General features: G+C 40.5%; 2 protein-coding genes across 2 annotated transcripts in view; both read left to right on the forward strand.

Moving 5' to 3' along the window:
• Window positions 1-22,916, forward strand: part of LOC124287625 — a 33,421-nt gene continuing 10,505 nt past the window's right edge. Inside the window, exons 1-2 of the mRNA XM_046724123.1 lie at window positions 1-467; window positions 12,216-12,270. Coding sequence (XP_046580079.1) covers window positions 143-467; window positions 12,216-12,270 — 380 coding nt within the window. The 5' untranslated portion in view covers window positions 1-142. The remainder of the gene's footprint in view (window positions 468-12,215; window positions 12,271-22,916) is intronic.
• On the forward strand, window positions 6,681-7,627 carry LOC124287626. Its single transcript, XM_046724124.1, has 2 exons — window positions 6,681-6,802; window positions 7,298-7,627. Exons 1-2 carry the CDS (start codon window positions 6,685-6,687, stop codon window positions 7,579-7,581), a joined length of 402 nt encoding a protein of 133 aa, XP_046580080.1. The 5' UTR covers window positions 6,681-6,684; the 3' UTR covers window positions 7,582-7,627.

The raw sequence follows: 22,916 nt of genomic DNA on the forward strand, positions 1-22,916 counted from the left end.
ACTTACAGATCAATACAAACAACTGACAGATCGATGAAAAACAAGGATACGTATCCTACATCAGTAGACGCTGTGCGGTTGCAGCGAACAGTGCCTGATTACGCGATATTGCCTTCAGATATTGGGAATTTAGATTCTGAAAATGGATATGTGTATGTGTAGTTCAGTTCTTGTTCTGATGATGTCTGTGTTGGTACACGGATCTAGCGGCACCTGCCTGGAGGAACTCAACTGGGTTCCTTCTCCTTCTTACAGTAACAAGAAGTTTGACGGAACAGTTAAAGTCTCAAAAACAATCAGTGGTACATTGGAATGTATTTCTTTCTGCATATTCAGCGGAAACAAAGTTTCTGTCATTTACGACACAACTGACCAGCGGTGTACTTGCCACAATTTGCCGTTGTCGTCGTTGACGCTAGCCGACTCACAGGACGCTGTGGCATTTGGGGAGACCAGCCTACCTGCAGGTAACAAACACAATATACATCTGTTATGTCGTATGTAGAGATGCACCGACAGCTGTCCTTTTTTCACAAGCACAAGCACGATGCACTCTTTCCACCACGATGAGGGGCGGTGGGGTAGCCTAGTGGTTAAAGCGTTCGCTCGTCATGCCGAAGGCCCGGGTACGATTCCCCACATGGGTACAATGTGTGAAGCCCATTTCTGGTGTCCCCGCCATGATATTGCTGGAATATTGCTAAAAGCGGCGTAAAAGTAAACTTACTCACTCACTCCACCACGATGACGCTAGACCTCATCACAGCAAGACCAAGGAATTTTTGAATCGCAATAACATCAATGGTTTGTCTGACCAACACAATCCTCGACTCTATTCACATCCAACATTTTGGGTATCCTCTTGGACGAAGAGTGAGACTCTGACCATCCACGGTACTATCTACGTGGAGTGCATAGGGGTGATCCCCAATGACGTCATCCGCCGGCTTACGTTGTGTATGAGACAACGCGGATAGGCTGTCATAACTGTAATTATCGGTCGTAGAAAATATTAGGTTCATCCAAGTTTACAGAAAATATAGCTGTGGTCAAAGAGATGTGGGTCAATAATTGAAAGAACATTAATACTGGTATAAATGGTTGATATTCCTTAAACTAAATTATATGAACTCAAAGGACCATTAATTTTAGTTATTTATACTCATTTCGACTAAAATATACTCTCCCAAAAAAGAAACGCATCATGAAAATAGCAATTTCATGTAGCAATGAATTAAAACGTGATTGATTTTACAAAAGGTTTTGCTCTATTTATGCGTCCTATGGTGTTTATGTTTTGAAACATCACAACAAAACGCACCATCCGTAAAATACCCGTATTTATCAGCAAGATTTTCAATTTCGGCGTCACAGTTGAAATTCCTATATGCATTTCTTTTTTGGGAGAGTATACAATGCAAGTAATATGTACAAAAGAAACATTTCTTCATTTCGTTATAAGCGTAGTTTATTTATTAAACCCCCATCCCGCTAATGCCAAGCTGTATTGGATTTTCGAAACAAAGAACCGTCAATGGCCCCGAGTTCTTGTCAGAATGGTTATAACACTTCATTGGTCCAATGGTTCAGAATACAAGAGGGTGTGGCATTATGTCACGTAACTGAAACTATATTTCGCTGTATACCCGATCTACAATCTCGCTTACACGATCTCATGTCTCGTATGTGTGTATTTTAAAACCCATATTCCATCTTCGCGATTCAATTGTTGGAACGCCCAGTTAGGTTTCAAGAACGGACAGTTGTTGTCAGTTGTGCATCATCTCGGAACGACATTTCAGTGAATTCCCACTTGCAGGGTCATTATTCATAAGGACTGTGGCGTTACTCATACATTTCATTCTACGAAATACCACATACACCATGTACACGGTAGGCTTATACAGTTAGTTCACTGGGGATCGGAATATTTCACACAACACAATCAACGGATTTCAAATCATCGAGAATACCTTATACGTGTTTACAAGTTTGATTTCACATTACGGTGTAAGTCAATCTAGCATTTAATGATTATTCACACTAAATACTCTCGGATTCTCCAGCAGGAGGTTTAAGGTGTGGCGCGGTGGTGAAACAAGCAGTGTACCAGTATTGGGAGATCACCGTCCTGTGCTTACAATCTAGAACTATATATATTCGTCAATACCTGACAACTGCTGCAACTCAAGCCCTTGTTCGAGCTCTTGTTACATCTAGGCTTGACTACTGTAACAGCATCCTTTTAGGCCTCAGTTCCAAACTCCTTGATAAGCTTCAGAAGATCCAAAACACTCCCGCCCGCATCATCAGCAAAACTTCTAAACGTTCCCATATAACACCGGTGTTGAAAGAACTGCATTGGCTACCAGTTAGGGCCAGAATTGACTTTGCGATCCTCTGTCTGACATGCAAGTGCCTCCATGGTTTGGCTCCCTCCTACTTGTCTGACCTCCTACATCCGTATGTCCCCGCAGGCAACTTGCGCTCAAACACACAAATTCGACTGGTCATCCCATCCTACAAACTGAAATTCTTTGGACACCGATCAATCTCTTACTCTGCACCTGTACATTGGAACTCTCTCCCATGTGCCCTTAAAAGCTCTGACATAATTGACATTTTTAAATCCAGACTTGAAACCCACCTTTTCTCAGTATATTATGTATAACTTCATCTGTAAATACTCCAGAGTAAATATTCTGTAGCGCTTTGAGCATGCCTTAGGGTGTGGAAGGGGCGCATTATAAATATGCATTTATTATTATATTTAACCTCACTAACTTCAAATGGAGCCAAACGCGTTTAAAACATAACCTAACTACCCATTGAAAACAGACACTACGTCTATGTTCAGTCTACCATAACAAAATGGAAGTCTGGGGTAAGCAGAAGTATTTCTTGAAGACACACAGGTTCATTGTCTGTAATGGGTTGTCGATTTCTGATCTAGCGTTTGAGCTCGCTGACTTGATTGACTGCATGTCCCATGCGCTTAACTTCGGTGGTGTGAAGTGCGCTTTGTACAGTTTATACGTAAATACATATCACTTGAATGTGCTTACAGACCGTATCGAACCAGTTGCACTACAAGGAATACATACATGAATATACATGAATACATGAAAAGGACTATTTTTTTGCTGTGTTCATGCAAAAGGACACAATTGAATCCCCCATGGCATTCAGTCTATGTGACTACAAATTTAACCCTAATAACCGCCCATGTGATCCCACGTTCATTTGCTACTGTTACGAAGTGGCTGACTGAGTTCAATAGATGATATATGGAAGCCAAGAGAATGGTCAGAAGAAAACTTCGAATGCCATAACTAAGAAATCACACACACGTCACACAGACGTAGTTTCTATCCACAACGAAAATAAGACCCTAGGTGTTTTGATAATAATGTCTACATAACGGCCTGATCTTATCTTGACCGCATACATCCCATACCGTGAAATTAATGTTCTTATACTCCACGGTTTCACACAGACAGTTATGGAAGCTGCTATCAGTTGGCAACATTCTCCAGAACGACCTCGGCATTATTTTGCATACCATAGGTTCATAATCTTAGTTTGATTTCAGTGAGAACTTCCTTTGTTTTAAAGTAGACACAGCTGATTTATTTCAGCGTTTATAACCATGGGTTGTCCTTGGTTTCACCTCTATCACACTATCACAACAGTGGAAGTATCTAAAGCCTGAAGAGCATGAGACCATCTGCTGCCAGGGCCAGGGTGAGTCTGCCTGGATTTCAATGGAATCCTACTTAAGGACTACTTACACAAAATGAGTCCTTTAATGGCAGATATAATGCTAATTTACCTTGGCAACTGTGGGCGATCGAGGCTTTACACGCTGAACGCATGCTTTTCCATCAGGACAATGGAAGTGTGTACAAGTATTTTCTCATGATTGAAATACTAAATGTGCAACTGAGCCCACTGAACATTTCCGAAGAAAACAACTGTTAGGGAAGCATTATGCAAATGATGATGACGCCGTTTCTGGTACCAGAGACTGTGAATAGCACCAGGGAGAAACCTTCTATAGCAACGGGACTTAGGCTCGCCAGCAGCGTTGGTGGGATGGGGTTACATTCAAAAACAAGTGGCAGTACTACCCATGGACGACCTACATCATGGCCACTATTCTGATCTTCTGTTCATGTAAAGTGTGAACACGTTCAGGTCTAACATTTTAGAACTGTCCATGAAGGCCTGTTGTTCCATAGGGACAGCGTACCGACCGACCGACAGACAGATGTATACGTTATCACCATGACTGTCATGCATCATTGAAGATCCCAGATTTGGCAGATGTGGCAGGTTTCCATTTTCAAGATGGAGGTATTTGGCGAGCATTGTGAAAATGAGTAATTTCTGCTGTTGTGGACCTTTACACCAACAGGAAGAAGCCTTCTGCGTCGACTCCGCGACACAGTCACTAATATTTTTGCGCAACAATCCCTCTTATCAACAGTCGTCATGATATGACATTCTTAATGCCATGAAGGTGGCGGCGTTGATCCTCTAGCACATCGTTCAACACGCATCATGCTTTCATTGCACAACCTATTCCTAATGAATGGACCTTCACTTCTGTGAACAGAGGCTATATTCTCATATTTGTCCTGGTTATCACCAATGGTTTTCCTTGGTTCGGACCTTTCTAAATTACGAAGGTGACACGGTGCGATGTAACTGAAGCTGTTCAGCTGTCTGTACCACTCACAATCCAATAGTACATCACTTTAAAACAAACACATCATTCATGTGCCCCTTAACTCATTAAGGCCGAGAGACGCATATATGGGGCAAATTAATCAGCTCCTCACAGCTCCTCTTACGAGAGATCCCACCTTTAGTATCAATCAGAAGAAGTATTTAAAGTGTTTTGATAACAATTGCTAATCATTATCATAGGCTTGTACAGCGTTTAGCAAATGAACGCATGTCGGCGAGAAAGGGGATTATGATGTTTTTACAGAGGTAAGTGCCTGGTACTCTTCCTTGGGAATGGATACTAAAATACTTCGTATGCACCTTGATTGAATTAGATGTAGGTTGTATAAACACACGATTATACTTGGTCTCTCGAATAGTTGAAATTGTTGAACTTACTAATTTGAAGTTTACTGAATTGTAATGAGTTGTTTTCCAAGCGAAAGTTCGTAGTGCTCTAACAACAGATTCAACAAATTGTTAGTTAGAGCACGATGAGCGAAATCGAAGAGTGCTTTAACTAACAATTTCAACCATTAGAGCATCCGAGTGCATATGCAAATCATATGAATCAATCTTTCATTAGAATCATATATTTACGGATACATTTAATAAAACGTTTGGAACTATTTTGTTGATTCCTGTGACAGCTGAATGTGTGTAAGGAATAGAGGCATTTTGGGGCTCATTGAACATTTAACAGAGCCCTAAATGAGAACTATAAAATGAGCAGCAAGAAATGCCCGTGCATTTCATGCGGACTCTATCATATTTTAGACGCATTCAGTGGCTTGTGGACCAACAAATTGGGCCCTTGACGAGAACCATAAAAAACGCAAAGCACGATATGCACATGCTTTTCTCGCCAGCATTCGACATTCACATGTGCTCCGGTGTAGTCATGTCGGATACCGAGTCGGACGAACTAATTCCCTCATCCCAAAGCGTTTTCGCTTCACAAAATGAGTTTAATTCAAGTGACGATGAACTGATAAGTAGTAGCTATGACGCAATGGAACTGTCGCAGAACAAGGTAAATCAGTTACCACATTGCAGTGATATTAGCGATGATGAAGTGTCTTCAGATTTGATAAATATGGATACAAGTGACTATTTCAATGTTTCGTCAAGCACGTCGAACAATTCTGTACCAGGGAACGATTTACTACACCGAAGACAGACGACGAAATAGCCAATTTGTCTAAAAGTCAACTTCCAGAACGAACGAAGAGCTCGTTACGCTGGGCGTGTAGTTTATTTGAAACTTGGAGGGTGAACAGAAACAGAAATATTATACAAGGAAATACACATGGACAGAGATTAAGCGTTATTAACCATAAACTGGAAGAGCTCAATGACGATGAGCTGAACTACTGTCTGTGTAGGTTTGTGTCGGAAGTTCGCAAAGTAGATGGAAGTGAGTACCCACCAAAGACATTGAGGCAACTTGTCTTGCTCATTCAAATGCATTTGGGCAATTCAGGGAGACCTGTGAAACTGTTATCGGACAAGATATTTATTGAACTTCGTAATACGTTGGACAGTGTGATGAAAATGGAATCCCGTAAAGGCATTGGTATGCGTACAAGACAAGCAAACGTCATCACTTTCGAACAAGAACGTATCCTGAGGGACAAAGGTATTCTGGGTTCATCGGATCCTTCCACTTTGGTTGATACCATGGTGTACCTTCTTGGTTTAAATTTCGCACTAAGGAGCGGAGACGAACATCGTCATTTAACTGTTGATCAGCTCGAGATTGGTGAGAATGAGCAGGGGGAATGCTTGAGATATTCCGAAAAAGTTAGTAAATGCTTTCAGAGAGGGCTGAAGGACTTTAACGTCGAGCCGAAATCTGTAATAGCTTGTGGTAATCCGACTGAACCAGACAAGTGCATTGTACGAGTATTCCGACAATACATGTCTCTTCGACCAAAGAACGCTCCTGATGATATGTATTTACGTCCCCTTGTGAAACCAAGAGATGATCAGTGGTTTAGTGTTCAGCCAATAGGGAAAAGTACACTCAAACAGACCATTGGGAGGATGTGCAGAAGTGCAGGATTTCAAGGTAAATTATTTAGCTTGCATATTTACGATCATTCATGACCGTTGCATAGGCAGTGTTTCGTGGGGAAAAAACGCGCTAACATTTTGAAGGAAAGTGGGAGGGGGTCGGCATATTGCCTGTAGTAGAAGCCTATCTAAAATGGGAAGCATCGTTCGCCTTTCTGTGCACACCTTACGTGCAAATGAGAAAAACCCTTTGATTTTTGGTAACAAATAGAGATGGCAATGGATTTGAATCCTTGTTATGGCGTGTCTGTAATTCTATAGCACTGAGCATTAACAAAAGCCCTGTAAATGCGGTTTGTGTAGTCTTTAAGTGATACCGACAAAAGTCACGATATACATTTGTTTTGGGATGATACACGTATGTAGTTCATAATTCTTAAAATGCAATAGTCGACAAGCCTCGTGGTTTTTCTGGTATTTGTACAGTAGCAGCTAAGAAGAATATATTTTCAGTTCGAATGCACTAAGCTATAACAATGTTTCTTTTCAGGATTCTACAGCAACCATTCCCTCCGTGCGACGTGCGCCACGAGATTGTTTCATTCAGGAGTTGACGAGCAGCTAATTGCCAAGACAACTGGCCACAGGAGCAATGCAGTGAGGAAATATAAACGGAGCAGCACTGAACAGGAAGCAGCTGTCAGTGACGTCATTCAAGGAAAGAGATTGAAAGCGGAACCAAAGGCCGATGCTGGTTCTGTGACCAGTGTCGGTGGAACAACTACTGCGACTGATCATGTTCACATTTCACTGAATGTAGTCGTGAATAAATGATTTCGGGTTCATTTTGTAATCCCTGAATAAAGTGTGTGAAAAGGCATGTTTGTTGTTTTTTTTAAAGTAGTTCCGTCCGTTCTTTAACTAACATTTTGGTTAGTTAAAGCACGGACACAAACAAAGAAGCTATGCTTTAAGCGAATATAAAGTGATAAATCGCGCCTTTGCATCGAATACATCTATACATGTCAGTGTTATTACAACAATGAAATGTTTTACTACGTTTGTTACAAAAGACAGTAAGTTGGTAATTCAAGACATTGTCACACATGGACAGAAGTAATATCATAAGTTATTACATGTAAGCCATACAAAGGTATTTCAAGCATTTTTGTTCAAGCTGTTGAAAGTTTCATGTTGATGTGAATTGTCAGTTGTCTATGCAATTTACATGAGCATTCTGTAAAGCGTTTGTATTTGATCTGTGTAATTATCAAATCCGGTGCAATTATCACGTGTATCAATCAACTCAGCCTCTATTGATCCATCGTCAATAAAAGCTGGATAGTATATCAGTTACGGTATCGATACACATGCGTATAATCATTCAAGCAGATTACAGTAATGAGATAATTGAACGCCTCTTTCGACCTTGAAACAACAGCCTCCGGTAGAATGCATATGTAGTTACGTCCTTGTTGAAAGGTTTGTCCCTCGACAAGTGTAAAATAAACAGATGCGCTGTTATATCATTTGACATCTTGCTTTATGGAGTCACGCCCCTCTCTGTGATGTTTATACATACATGCACATCTGTAATCTTATGAACCTCGTTTGCATTCAGTAAAGATATAGGCACGCCCACCTTCATAAATATTGGGGTTGGGGGTGTCAACTGCAAGTTTATACACTGTAAGAATTCAGTATAGTGTCACCTCGTGAATTCTGTAATGCGTGTACTCTAGTTTGGATAGTCATTCGTATCAAGGTGAAGATTATATTTATGTATATGTACAACAAACCATTATGTTTTATGTACTAGTTGTGTGCATAAAATGTATATGAAAATATATACTACCTCTACTCAGTGGTTGGATTTCAATCGCTTTGTTTTACTTATCGAAAAACACTAAAATGAGGACAAATAAACTCGCCAAAGTGACTATCTACTCTATTTGTCTTATGTGTATATTTAATACATCGTTACCAGTGTGTATGTTTACAATACACAAACTGTTACATGATAGCTTGAGTTGATAAAGCCGAAACCCAGCATATCGACTGGTCAAGGATATAGCCAATAACCAATCTCTATCCAAGCTGCTGAGTGACCAAACGTGCTCTTCGGAAATTTCGCCCACGCCCCATCACCTGTCCTTTCCTCTGTGACAGGTATCTCATGATACGATTGGTCGCAGATAACATATGACCAGCCACTACATTGAACAGTTGAGATACCGAACGTTCTATTCGGGAAATTTGATGACGCCCTATCACGTGACTCTTTGTTTTATGTCTATGCAAGGAATATGTAGTATACATTTTGTATATGTATGTTTGTATGGTCACGTATGTTTTCTGCATTAAATCTGTATGAATAAATAAAGTGCAATGCTATGAATGTGCTTTGTGCTAGTCACAGACTAGCGTTATAGTACTTTCATTAAAACAATTCGTAAACACTAGAAATGTATCGGCAAAACCGCTATTTTCGTCGAAGATTATAAAGTATGAAAGTAAATTCTTCTTTACAGCATGTCATTGTCATAGATGTTTTGTAAATTTAAACCTCACACAATGATATAAGAGAGAGAATTTGTTAACGTGTGTCTCATCTGTTACATACGAAGAATACATGTGTATGCATATTGTGATAAAATATAAATGTACAAGCCGACAAAAGGTCTACAAGAGAAACTTGCAATAAAATTACATAAAGCTTGCAATACACGACATGTATTCACACCTGATTTCTTTCAACATATATCTTTACGACACAATTAAACAATCAGGACTTGTTTGTACGACTAGACAGTTTCCTGTGATCCCCGAAACCTGCCAGGGAAATCAGGTGTGACTAGCACTAATTAGTCTCGGCACAGAGAGTGGGCAATCAGCGAGGGCTTCCAGGTGTTGAGTAGTGATGGGGCTCTCGGGTTAATGAGTTAATCCTAGTTGAAACGGTGTCAGCCCGATCTGTCGACAAATGAAAAATAGGATGTTGCTAACCGTCGACAGAACAAAAAACCCGGAGTGTCGACATCGCGTGGTCAACATACCGTGACGGTGTTAATTAATGAAAGAGAATGTTTGCTTAGTGGTTTGCAAGTGGCTATGGTGGTTATGTTCGATTCATGAGTAAATGAATTAAGTAATTATAGAGAATGTCTTTTTAACTATTTGTAAGACAATTAAGGTTGCAAACAGACTATTATTTTACGTTATGCGAGTGGAAGGATTACCATTTTGGAGTTTAACATGCAAACAAAATACCCGAAAGAAACAGAGAGCTTATAAATTATTTTGGATATTGGGAGTAGAAGGATTATCGAAATGCTGTTGTAAACATTTATTTGGATACATTTGGATTACGTTACTACCACCTGGGTAGAAGGTCCATGGACTCTGCCAACTTGGAATCATTTTGAAAATGATGGACACAGAACTAACAATAATTTGGAAGGTTTGCACAACAAAATCAACAAGTATGCCATAAAGACACATCCGAATGTGTTTGAGGTTGTGCGAATGCTGCAAAAAGAACAGTCATCTACTGAAGTTAAAATTCAGCAGATCCAAGGACAGCAGAGAGATCCCGTCCGTAGACGTCGCTACTGAACCATCGACGCTAGGATTCAATCCTTGAAGGCCGACCTTCTTGCCGACAGACTTACCGACTTGAACTACACAGACCATGTGTCAAGAAGAAATATCTGGACTCATCTTTTATATATTTATTGCTTATACACCAGCATAAATCACTTATTTCTATAACACACACACACACAAATATATTGTGTGAGATTTATGAAATATATATACAAATATGTTGTACTGTGTGACATATGATACATACATGTTGTTATATTGACTAAATAAATATATTGTCTTCTATATATATCTCACTCTGTTTTTAATTGGTTTGTTAATTTCGAGAACACTGGGCGTGAAGTCACTCATGTAGAACATCATCTCCCTTTCCCCGGACTGTCGACAAGTTGTTTGGATGGATTATTTGTTGTTGTCGACAGTCTGGGTATAAACCGTTGAAATCAGAATCAGAGTCCATTGTACGTAGCAGCCTGTGTTTAAGCCTGTGTTGTGAGTCACTGTCAAACAGGGATGATACCTAGGTGCCAGGTGTCCTGAACATATCTTGAGGCACCGGTTCCACTCGTCACACACACACATGTTTGCACTTAACCCGGCGTAAGTTCCTAATGACCCCGAGTTCACTTTTTCACGTGAACTGGTTGTAGTGACTTCTATATATCAAACAAAACATGTGTACTGATGACTCACGGTTGTATTAGAGTGAGCTAGGCTGGTAAAACAAACATGGAATATGATTATCTCTTTCTCAGCTGGAGTCCTACCACTTGAGGCACCGCCCGGTTGTATTAGTGAGTGAGTTTGATTTTACGCCGCTTTTAGCAATATTACAGCAATATCACGGCGGGGGACACCAGATATGGGCTTCAGATATTTTGCCCATGTGGGGAATCGAACCCGGGTCTTCGGCGTGACGAGCGAACGCTTTAACCAATAGGCTACCCCACCGCCCCCGGTTGTATTAGAGGAAACTTCACACTGTGACGCAAGATGTTCGTGCCAGGCTGTTGGTGTTTTGTATAGAATCTCAACAGTAGCCTAGTCGTTAAAGCGTTCGTTCGTCACACCGAAGAGCCGGGTTCGATTCCCCACATGGATACAATGTGTGAGGCCCATTTCTGGTGTTCCCCGTCGTGATATTGCTGGAATATTGCAAGTGGCGTAAACCTCAACTCACTCACTCAATTATCCGATGCTGCCACGCCCATCTCCATGGATACGTAGCATGAGTATACATAAAATGAGTATTTGGAGTGGTGGTATTGGCTTGCATTAAGTCAGTGTTATACAGAATGGTACTGGTGCTGATCGGTTGAGTCTCCCCAGTTCCTGATGTGCCATTGATCAACCTTATCACTGTCGCCCTGACAGCCGTGATAATAACTGAAATATTACGGCGTACAGCAACATGCGTCCATTCCCCGATGTCGCCCTAGACCCAGCTCAAATCGTATAATGCATACTACCCAATATAAGTATGTCATGTTACCAGACAAGGCTGTCTGCCAGAAGACTAACGATAATAGTTTGAAACAATCGAATGTTCTCTGATTTCGTTTCAGCAATGCATGTTGAGTGAGTGAGTGAGTGAGTTGAGTTTTACGCCGCACTCAGCAATATTCCAGCTACATGGCGGCGGTCTGTAAATAATCGAATCTGGACCAGACAATCCAGTGATCAACAGCATGAGCATCGATCTGCGCAATTGGGAACCGATGACATGTGTCAACCAAGTCAGCAGCCGATCCCGTTAGTCGCCTCTTACAACAAGCATGGGTTACTGAAGACCAATTTTCTCACCCGGACCTTCACGGATACAATGCATGTTGAAGCATATTGATCACGAGTTATTGTTTCAGATGCTGTCGACACCTGGATATCAACTATCATAAGGGAATCATCTCACTTCAGCACGTACGTACACATTTATCTTCAGATTGTGTTTACTGTCGATGCGATGTTAAATTTAACTCACTAACTCCCTCACTCACTCATATTTTGTTAATAACTTCAAATTACTCTATATTATCTTACCTTCATGTAAAATACTTTAATTTCATTGGTCAATGACGGTAGTAGGGTGTGTCGCATTTGCCGGATTTTGCCTTATGTTAAACCTATGGGAGCTCCGCTGGCGGTATCAACTCTGATCTTTCTTTCCTTCTTTTGATGTAGCTTATCTCGTTGACTTAAGATAGGGGTCGCCGGCGCTCGCCGGAAAAGGCAAACAAACCGCGTCGCGCGAGGTATTGACACACCTACCGTCTTATCTGGCACCTCAACTGTCGTATTAGTCGGAAACACTAATGAGAATGAATACGGGTCGGACTCTCTTTTCTAAATGCACGTGCTCATGCTGTTGATCACTGGATTGTCTGGTCCAAACTCGATTATTTACATCAAATTGCTGAAAAGCATGTATCGATATCATGCATGTGAACAGCTGCGTTTTGGTGTAAAGATTCGTTAAGAATTCGCCAGTTTTCACTGTTTTATCATTTCTTGAACTCATGACAATAATCTTTTCAACTGTATTTGTTTTACAATACATCAGTTCATGTGTAAACAGGACCTTTAAACAGTATGGAATAGTTTGCAATATTTAGTTGCCTGGAGTAATTGGCTTTATTCACACTAGTGAGTCTAAACTTTTGGTAGGAAGTATATTGTGGAGGGCTCCGCGTACAGCGACTCCATCTCAGCTTGAAAACGGAGAGAGAAGTCTCCTTGCTCGGGTGGAACCAGAATTAAAAGACTGCATTAAAGTTGAAAAGATATTGTTCTCGGACTCTAGCATTACGACACAATATGTAGACGGTGTGACCGGAGAATAGAGGTATATTATGTAGATGAAAACTTTTTAATAGAGTAAATGTTTATCTTAACGTTACTGACATGACACCGTCAATGTTTACAATAGTACGTATATGTGTATATCTCTTCTGGGTTTGAGGAGATATAGAACTACCATTTGACCCTTGGTCAAGACTTTGCTTGTCTCTGTGTAGTTTATGGATTAACCAGAAAATGGAAATAAAGGAAAGTGTAGTTTTCTCTTCACTTCGTTTAATAATAAACTGATGTGCAAAAGAAAGTACACAGGTTGTGTTTCTTCCAATAAGATAAAAATAACAAAACCTTTTGATGAAATGGAAAATGTATGTTGAAGCACACTGCAATACACATGTTTTAAAAGCAAAATGACATTGTAACAATAAACATCGATGTAGTGATGACCACTGCAGACGGTTCCTACGATGCTGGAAGGTCAAGGCCATTCCACGCAGCGGTCGGTAGGCCCATACATGCCAGCAGGATGAAGTCGTCTTGTCACTGTGAATCGGCTTACGCGATGACCCAATGATGTGGCTGCTGATGACGTCACCGTCAACATCCAGTTGCGTAGTTGAATAACCCGCAGATAGCGATCCTCTAGGGGTGTTGTGACTCTGGAACTTCCACTTCTCGGTCGATCACATGTCTGGCCTGTCGTACTGAAACGGTTAAACAGCCGAATTATGGTTTGTCTTGTGCAACCCAATGTCCTTGCAATATCGCTGTTGAAAGCACCCATTTGTGTCATTCCTTTGGCCCGTTCTCGTTGCGCCGACGTCAATCTTGGCATTTCCTCGTGAGATTTCTGTCAAGTGATTGTTCAGTCTTCACGACAAACAGGTTTTATACTCTCTGTCAGAAAAGTGCTGGTGCATGGGACAATAATCACAATTTTGCAAAGATTCGTGCAAAACACGTACAAATGTTTTTGGTTGCATTTTGGCAAATGAAACATGATGGTTGCGTTCTATACAATCAATGTTTTTCAATAATTTTATTAGTTAGAACGCATATTTGGGATTGCAACAACAATTACACCTGTGTACTTTCTTTTGCACGTCAGTTTATATCATAGGGCTGTGCACCTAAGCAGCGATTTATTTCTTGAAAAAAATAACTTCATGATGTGGTGTATTTGGAAATTCCCACTAACAATAAAAATCGCGATACTTGGCTACTTTTTCTGTGCAAGATCAAGAATTCGCCAATCAACTCGAGAAGAACATGTCTTGTTGAGGGACATCAGATTCGGCAATGATATGATACTGGATATTATGAAAAACCATTTGTACAACAAGTACGTTCGTTTAACCTCGGAGCATGAACGTTATACCGGTTTTAGACTTTCCATGGTTGATAATGTGCGTGTTTCATTAGGTATGCTGATAAAGTACTATGGAGTACTTCTTTATGACGCTTCGAAAAGGATGTTCGACTACTAGACAGGTTAGATGTTTATTTTGTTACACTTTGCTATATAAATTTAATTCATGAAGATAGTACACATATATATCGGCTGTAATGTCACTATATGTCGAGGACGAAGATTTATTACTACCTTGGTTTGTTAAGATCGATCGACTTTTAACATTTAATCCTATCCAATCCAAAAATATAGATAGTGCTAGTGAAATCAGAGAGGTTTTTATTTGTAATAAGTGTCCATATCGGTGTTATCAAGAAGTAGAAGCAAATCACCATATAACTCAACATCGCCGATATTGTAATGAAGTAGCGGCGTACAGTAAGGTATATGGCAGAAGCAAAGTACCCCCATAGCTCAAAATTGTCGATATTTTACTTAAAATCTATTGCCGTGATAGTAGTCAAGACGTAAGTTGGTTTTACAATCACCGAGTATCGCTTGTACGTCGTGTCGTCGAGGATTAACGGTGTTTATTGTGCGGTTAGAGAGTAAGCACTGAAAAGTCAAATACAAACGGAAAAAAAGGATGTACGTTATCGCCCCTGATGTTTAATCTCTATATAAATGATATCATAACTGCTGTGAATAGTCTGTCTATTGGTGTCTTCATCAACGACAACACTGTTGGTATTTTAGCTTCTTGCCGAAAATGAAAATGATTTACAACTTTAACTGGACTGCCTTAATTTATGGTGTCAAGAGAATCCCATGTGTGTGAATATTAATAAGTCTAAGGTTATTCACTTCAGGACTGCCAGTGTAAATAGAACTACGTGTGAATTCAATTGTGGAGACAAGCAGGTTGAAGTGACTGAATATTATAATTATGTAGGACTCTTGCTAACTGAACATGGAGACTACACGAGAATGGCGAAAGCGACAGCAAGTGCTGCAAGTAGAGCTCTCGGATTGCTAACCACCAAATATAAACAACTTGGAGGCATGCAGTTTCAAACCTATACCAAACTATATGACACCATAGTGTGGTCGGTCAGTGAATATGGCGCTAACATATGGGGAACGCTCAAGATGCCATGTATAGAAACAATACAGAACCGAGCTATGAGGTTCTTTCTTGGATTGAGAAAGTTGGCCCCCAACAACGCTGTGTGTGGAGATATGGCCTGGACCCCTCCCCTAGTGAGGCAGTGGACCAGTGTTTCAAGACTTTATATACGCCATAGAAACATGAATCGAGACAGAATTACCTACAAGATATTTTAGTGGTGTTACCAGTGGTCTACGAGAAGAAAAATAAAAACTCAGCGAACTACATATGGGTCACATTATCAACATTGAACATCGTTATGGAAAACAATATGTTGTGAACAGTATTACCACCAAGATGTTTGAGACTTTCAAGGTTGACTGGGAAAGAAACGTCTCAAGACCGGATAGCAGTAATGGAAAGGGCGGAAATAAGTTGAGAACGTACACAACCTTTAAGAACGCTTTCACTGTAGAGCCTTATGTCACAGCAGAGCTACCCAGAAGCCACATGTACAGATCGTCATTAGCCAAGTTTAGAAGCGGAGTTGCGCCCATAACTATAGAGACCGGACGCTACTCCAACACTCCGTACAGTGAGAGATTATGTCATCTATGCAACAATGAAGTTGAAGATGAGAAACATGTTTTGTTAAGACGTACAGTGTATGAAGAGGAAAGACGTAATCTACTGTCATGTTGTTCTGTGATAAATGAGGATTTTAATAACTTAGATGATATTCAGAAAGTTGGTTTTATGCTCTCATCACCTAATGTTATAGCCCAGAGTGCCAAAACGTGTAATAATATTCTTCGTAAGCGTCATAAGATTTTATTTCATTGATTTCTTTTAAAACCTTTAGGTAATTTTTTATCAAAAGGATATTTTATAGAGTGACTGCAGTTCTTAACATTTGAATGTTTTTATATATGTTATAATTGTAAAGTCTCTCGTAACTCTGTACAGGGTGGCTCGTTACTTTTACGCTTATATTGTCTTAAGTTATGTATAGTTTGTATCATGTATATATTATGTATGTACGTTTTCATCAAAATGACTGTAACGAGGTGAGACTATAATAAACAATCTGTCTGTCTGTCTGTCTGTCTGTCTGTCTACAGACGAAACGGAGAATAGACGCAAGAAGATTTGTTTATACATATGAGACACTATCACAAACTGGTCACTCTAACTAGACATGAGTTCTAAAGGTACGTAATTACATTCAAATACTTTATTTTTTCAAGTACAATTAACATTACAACCTTTTATATGTAAATGGTTAATTATAATTACTTCCAAATGTAATTAATTAAATTACAATCACTTTCATAAAATAGAACAATATTATTCTTAAATCAAACATTCTCCTAAGCTTCTAGCTCTTATCAATAAGTAAACAAAATAATATACAAAATAAAGTTTGGAAACAAAGTCTTTCATCCTGTATCTGACTTTTGGCGTATACAAACTATAACACAATCGTACAACAATTAAATTTGAACAGTTGGCACAATTCAAGTTTCTTATAGACGACCATAAATAGAAATGTATTTATTTTTTTGGGAATAATTGACAATTTTTGGATAACAACGATAATAAGAACTTATCGTAACTGAAATTAGTATGACATATGTCCTTTATTTGTGTCAGTCATTACAAAGAGTGATGAACAATGTGAAAACAACTGGGGGAAAGTCATTGTATAAATCCAAATCGTTGTAGAGGTTTCCTAACTCCACACCCAGATAGACGTGAATCTGTATTGGGTAATGAAATGGTTTCGTTGGCTCATGAAACAGAGGCGCCTTGTTAGACGCCTGGGATTGGTCAGTACTATATATATATTCGTACTCACAGAGCATAACACATTCATTTCGCGAATAAGTCTTTTCTTTATCACATCACTCGAGGACGATATATAGAAAATGAATAAAACATCCTGTCCAGAATGTGCAAGGACATTTTCTAGAAAGGATGTTATGTTGAGACACAGACGTACTGTACACCCACCACCGCCGGTTGAAAGGAGGACTGTAGTGAAGCGCAGATTTTCAATATCGCCACCGCCGCCATCTTCGACAACACTCAAAGAAATGTCTAAAAGACCACTGCAGTTGCCGCCACCGCATTACGCAAAACAGCATGAACCTTTTAAATTTAACATACCTTCTAATGGGATTATAGTAGGACCTAGTGGGTGCAGTAAATCTATGTTTGTGTATCACGTTTTGCAGAAAGGATTGATTCATCCCAGACCAAACACAATTGTGTGGTGCTATACACAATGGCAACCTCTGTACGAAACCATCCTACAGACTTTGCCTTACGTCAGGTTTGAAAAAGGCATTCCTTTCAATCTCAACGACGAGGGCTTCTCTGATCCACGCCAGAACAATGTTCTTATTTTATGCTTAAGATATGCTTACGGAATCTAAGACCGATAAGCGCATATCTGAGGCTTTCTGTCGAGTTTTTCACCACAAAAATATTCTACTCCTTCTGCTAGTACAGAACCTCTATCCGAAGGGGAGAGAGTCACGTGACATAGCGCTTAATTCTCATTATGTCACATTGTTCAATTCACCCGTGGATCGACAACAGGTCGTTTTGTTTGCGAGACGTATTTATGGCAACAATAATATGCTGATCGCTTCATGACGGTGTACAACGAAGCGGTTCATAAACCATATGGTAATCTTACTATTGACTTGAAACCATCGACCGTGGAGGCTGACAGATTGACACTCAATATTCTACTTCCCACTGAGGTGAAAGAGACGTCAGACTGTGACACGGATGTACAACAACCGGACGATAACCTACAACTAGCAACCAGTTTATGGATATATGTCGCCGACACCTGAACCCATATCAGAACGTGCTTTGTAATGCTCCCGGACAGTCGACGACGACTCATCATCCGCCTCCTGTACACGACAATCACGGACAACATTGAAAGATGGGACTACGATAGGAGCGAAGCGGGGAGTGACGTCACTATGCCTTCGTGTGACGAATGCGGTCTCGTCATTGATAATAATCACGATGTTCAACGCCATGTGAGGCCTTCGTGTCCAGAGAACAATGATGAAGGAACGCTACCAATCATCAAGAAGAAGGAGAAAAGACCACTAATTACCACCACCACATCACCACCGCCACAGGCGAAGTCAAAACACCAACATCTCAACTCCGCCATCCTCGATGACACAAGTGACAGCGATAGAGAGCGAGAGATAAAGGGGTTGGAATACATGAAACAATGTAGTGAAGAGATTGCCGATCAAAAGGAGCAGTTCGAGCAAGAAGATCGAAGCGAGCGCTTTATTGAGCGAAAATTACATAAATGTTGGAAGGAAACCTTCGTGAGTCGACTAGTTACAGCCATCAACTACACTGCATTGTTCTCGGACGGCCCATTATTCCAACCCATTTTGAATAAAGTCAAAAACCTTGACCCGGATACCAAGAAAGAGACGGTTTCCAACAAGATTAAAATGTGGATGAAACCCATTGTAAAGACATTCTTTCTCATGTGGACATGTCTAAAGCGGATATATTTGATCCAACGACGATACTGACAACGATACTGATGAGTAGGATAGAAGAGTTGTTATAGACAGTTCGTGAACAGGACTAAAATGTTTGCCTTAAATTGTCAATCCTGTTGAAAATAAATAAGGAAAAAATCTTATCCATTGTAACAACCTGGATCTCCTGTAAGCTTCATTCTTTTATTTGAAGATGAGAAAAAAACGGTAGTAAACTGAACCATATGTTTCTGTTGTTATATGCCATCTTCAAGTCGATATAAGATGTACGTTTATCACATGTTATCCAAGTGGGGAATCGAACCTGGTCATTGATGCGACGAGCGAATGCTTTAACCACCAGACTACCCTCACCGCACACGTTGGACAAAATTACCCGCATCAATTATAGTCTATACAAGACACGATCTCCCCAAAGTGTGCATGATTAAAACCGTCATATTTTCAAAGAAGACCGCAACAAACATAATGCCTGCCCATTCTGTTGACATCTGCGCAATTTATTGTCTTTGATCCAGTTTTCATGGACTTTGTGTCCTCGTGTAACCTGTGTGTCTGATGCTATTTAAAGCACGCACATATTCCGTTTAGCCTGTCATACAGCCCATGCAAGTCTGGAATATGTGGCAAGTCTTCCAAAGTTATGAAAAAAATAAGTAAGTCTAGGGGTGTTTTTTTACGATATGAATATAACTTGGGAGCCATTTATGTTCATTTCGGAGACTACTATTTCATTGTATGGTTGCTCATGGCTGTTTTTCAATGTTTTGCCCAACTCTCCCCAGCGGCCTTTGGATAGTGAGGGAGGACGGTAGGGTAGCCTTGTGGTTAGGCGTTAGCTCGTCACGCCGAAGGCCCAGGTTCGATTCCCCACATGGACCTAGCGTGATATTCCTGGAACAATTGCTCACTCACTCACTCACTCACTCACTATTCCAGCAACATTTTGGCGGGGATCACCAGAAATGGGAATCACACATTGTATCCATTTGGGTAATCGAACCCGTGTCTTCAGCGTAACGAACGAACGCTTTAGCTACTAGACTCCACCGCTACTCTTCTAGATAGACACATTTCCTAAAAATTCTAAATAATATGCTTTCCAGAATTGGTGTAAGTGTCCATAAACGGCACGTACAGACTGTACATGAAGTATATATTCGGTCTGATTTCGGTTTCACATTAAATAGGGCATTTCTCTCAACATTACTATCTATCAGCCCTCGGGGAAACTACCTTATAATTCGAAAAAAACACCAAAACAAAACAAAAAGAAAAACGTATTTAGATTACAATATCAAATTAAAATTCGAATGAATAAATGCAACGTGGCAATAAATCGATTCACGCGCCCTCTAAATTTTATGCTGAACATTTTTTTCAAGCGAACCCTACAGAACTATGTCCCTTTGATCGCTCTTTACGGATATCCTATAACTCATTCCTAGACAAAATGACGCTAATATCTGGCGCAAACACATACGCGCACCTTGTGATAGAAACCAGTTCGTCAAACACCGGCAAGACCGTGTGCGACAGTTTTCGATGTACGGAGGAAGTGTTTACATTCCATGAATGGCAAGTGTTCTCTGTTTGGAAGCTGTTCGCCTCGAAGTTTCAATTGTCTATTTCAGGCAAAGCGTAAGGGATAGTAAGTCTTTCATTGCATCAGTAGGAAGCTAAACGGAGTGCATATGCCCCAATATATACTGAACATCATTGAAAACGCACCAGTCTCAAATTGTCCATACTTTCATCAAGATGGATTTCAGCATGACAATGATTAATGAATATAACTAACATGAAGTCGAAGGGCATGTCCAGTTGAAAAAATGCTTTAGAAACAAATTCCTGTCCACAGTATGACACTTAATACCAAAATACATCAACATGCAGCCACGCCATGAAAAAAGCGCGAATTTCATTCTGAAATCATACTGACTGTGACATTAAATGCAGGTGTATGAGAACCGATTCTCATTGCTTCACTAACGATTGTGAAACGAGGACAGAGATGCCGAGGTTAACACCTCACGAAAGAGAACGTGCACTAGGCATGATTCAGGTTGGCACCAGCAGCAGGGATATTGCTCGACAACTTGGACTTGGCCACTCCACCATCGTTAGGCTTCATAGACGACATCAGTTGACAGGCAGCACCCGTGACCTTCAATGATCTTGGCAACAACGTGTTACGACGCTCCATCACGATCGCCATATTGACCTTGTCCATATCAGTGATTGAACACTGCCGACTGCCAAGACTGCTGCACTAGTTCAAGGTTGACGTGGGGGTCATCGGCGCTGTCTCCATGCGACGCCGTCTCCTCGCTACAGGGCTCCATGCTCGACGTCCTTACGTTGGACCAATTCTGACTGACAGACACCGTAATGAGCGTATATAATGGGCTAGCATGCATTTTCAGTAAAGGTTACAACAATGGCATGGTGTGGTAGTCTCTGACGACTCACGTCTTCATCTACGTAATGCTGACGGCCGATTACGTGTTTGGCGTAGACGTGGTGAACGTTATGCTGATGAGTGTGTGGTTCAGACAGACCTTTGGGTGGTGGGAGTCTGGGGTGGAATAAATTACAATCACAGGACTGCCTTCATGTCTGTCAAGGGAGAGTTAATGTCCTTTATTACCGTGAGCAGATTCTTCAGAATCACATCGTATCTGTCTTCAATCACCACCAAGATATCCATACTTTTCAACAGGACAACGCACGGGCACACACAACAAGACTTTCCATGCAGTATCTGGCCCAGCAACACATCCAGGTTATTCATTGGCCAGCACAGTCACCAGATGTATCCCCCATGGAGCACTGGTGGGACGAAATTGGTCAAAGTCTTTCGCGGCGACAACAGATGCGACACATCCAGGAACTTGAGGCTGCACTATTGCAGAAGTGGAATGCCATCCTCAAGAACTCTATTCGGACGCTTATTGACTCAATGAGGAGACGTTGAACTGCATGTGTCAGTGCAAATGGCGGTCACACGCGATATTGACTTTTCGATTTGACCCCACCTGTGTTTGATCCTTTCTGTGGAACATTTCAACGAATGAGCGTATTTTCTGTGTTGTTGTTTTTATCAGTCGTCCATCTGTTGTTATTCACTCAAAACATATCAATTCCTTACACGTGCTTTTAATAATGTGAACTTTTATAAGTGGTGCGTTTTCAATGATGTTCAGTATATAGACTATAGGCCAAACTATTGTTGAAAATGTGTGAAATCGTGCCTTCAAGGTTATTATGGTGGTGTTTTCACTTGTAGTTCTTATACACTTTGTATTTTGAAAACTTCACACCTTGGTCAACATTGATGGGAAACTCGTTGAAAGAGCTACAGGAACCATTTACAACATTTGCATAATTCCGTTGTATATCCCAATACTACCGGCGATGTCAGTGTCACCAGTGTTCAAATGTTCTAAACGTACACCAGAGCTGCCACAATGATGATGAAGGAAAACTTGTATTCCTGTTACAAATTCACGAACCTACGAGCTCGTATTGTCTGCGTACTTAGAAGTCACTATCTGAAATAATCTTCTTGTGTAGAATCGTCCTCTTCGAAAATTTACAGCCCACTCATGTGCAGACATTTAACATCTGTATTGCTGTCTGGTTTTATCTCACATTTCGAGTCGAACAAAGACTGAAGTTATTTACAAAAATACAATACCATTAATGTTTTCAAATGTGGTAGCCTCTCTCACTCACTGCATTTGTTTGACACAGC

Source organism: Haliotis rubra, unplaced genomic scaffold, assembly GCF_003918875.1.
Source record: "Haliotis rubra isolate DU_JTF1 unplaced genomic scaffold, ASM391887v1 Scf402, whole genome shotgun sequence".
NCBI lineage: Eukaryota > Metazoa > Mollusca > Gastropoda > Lepetellida > Haliotidae > Haliotis > Haliotis rubra.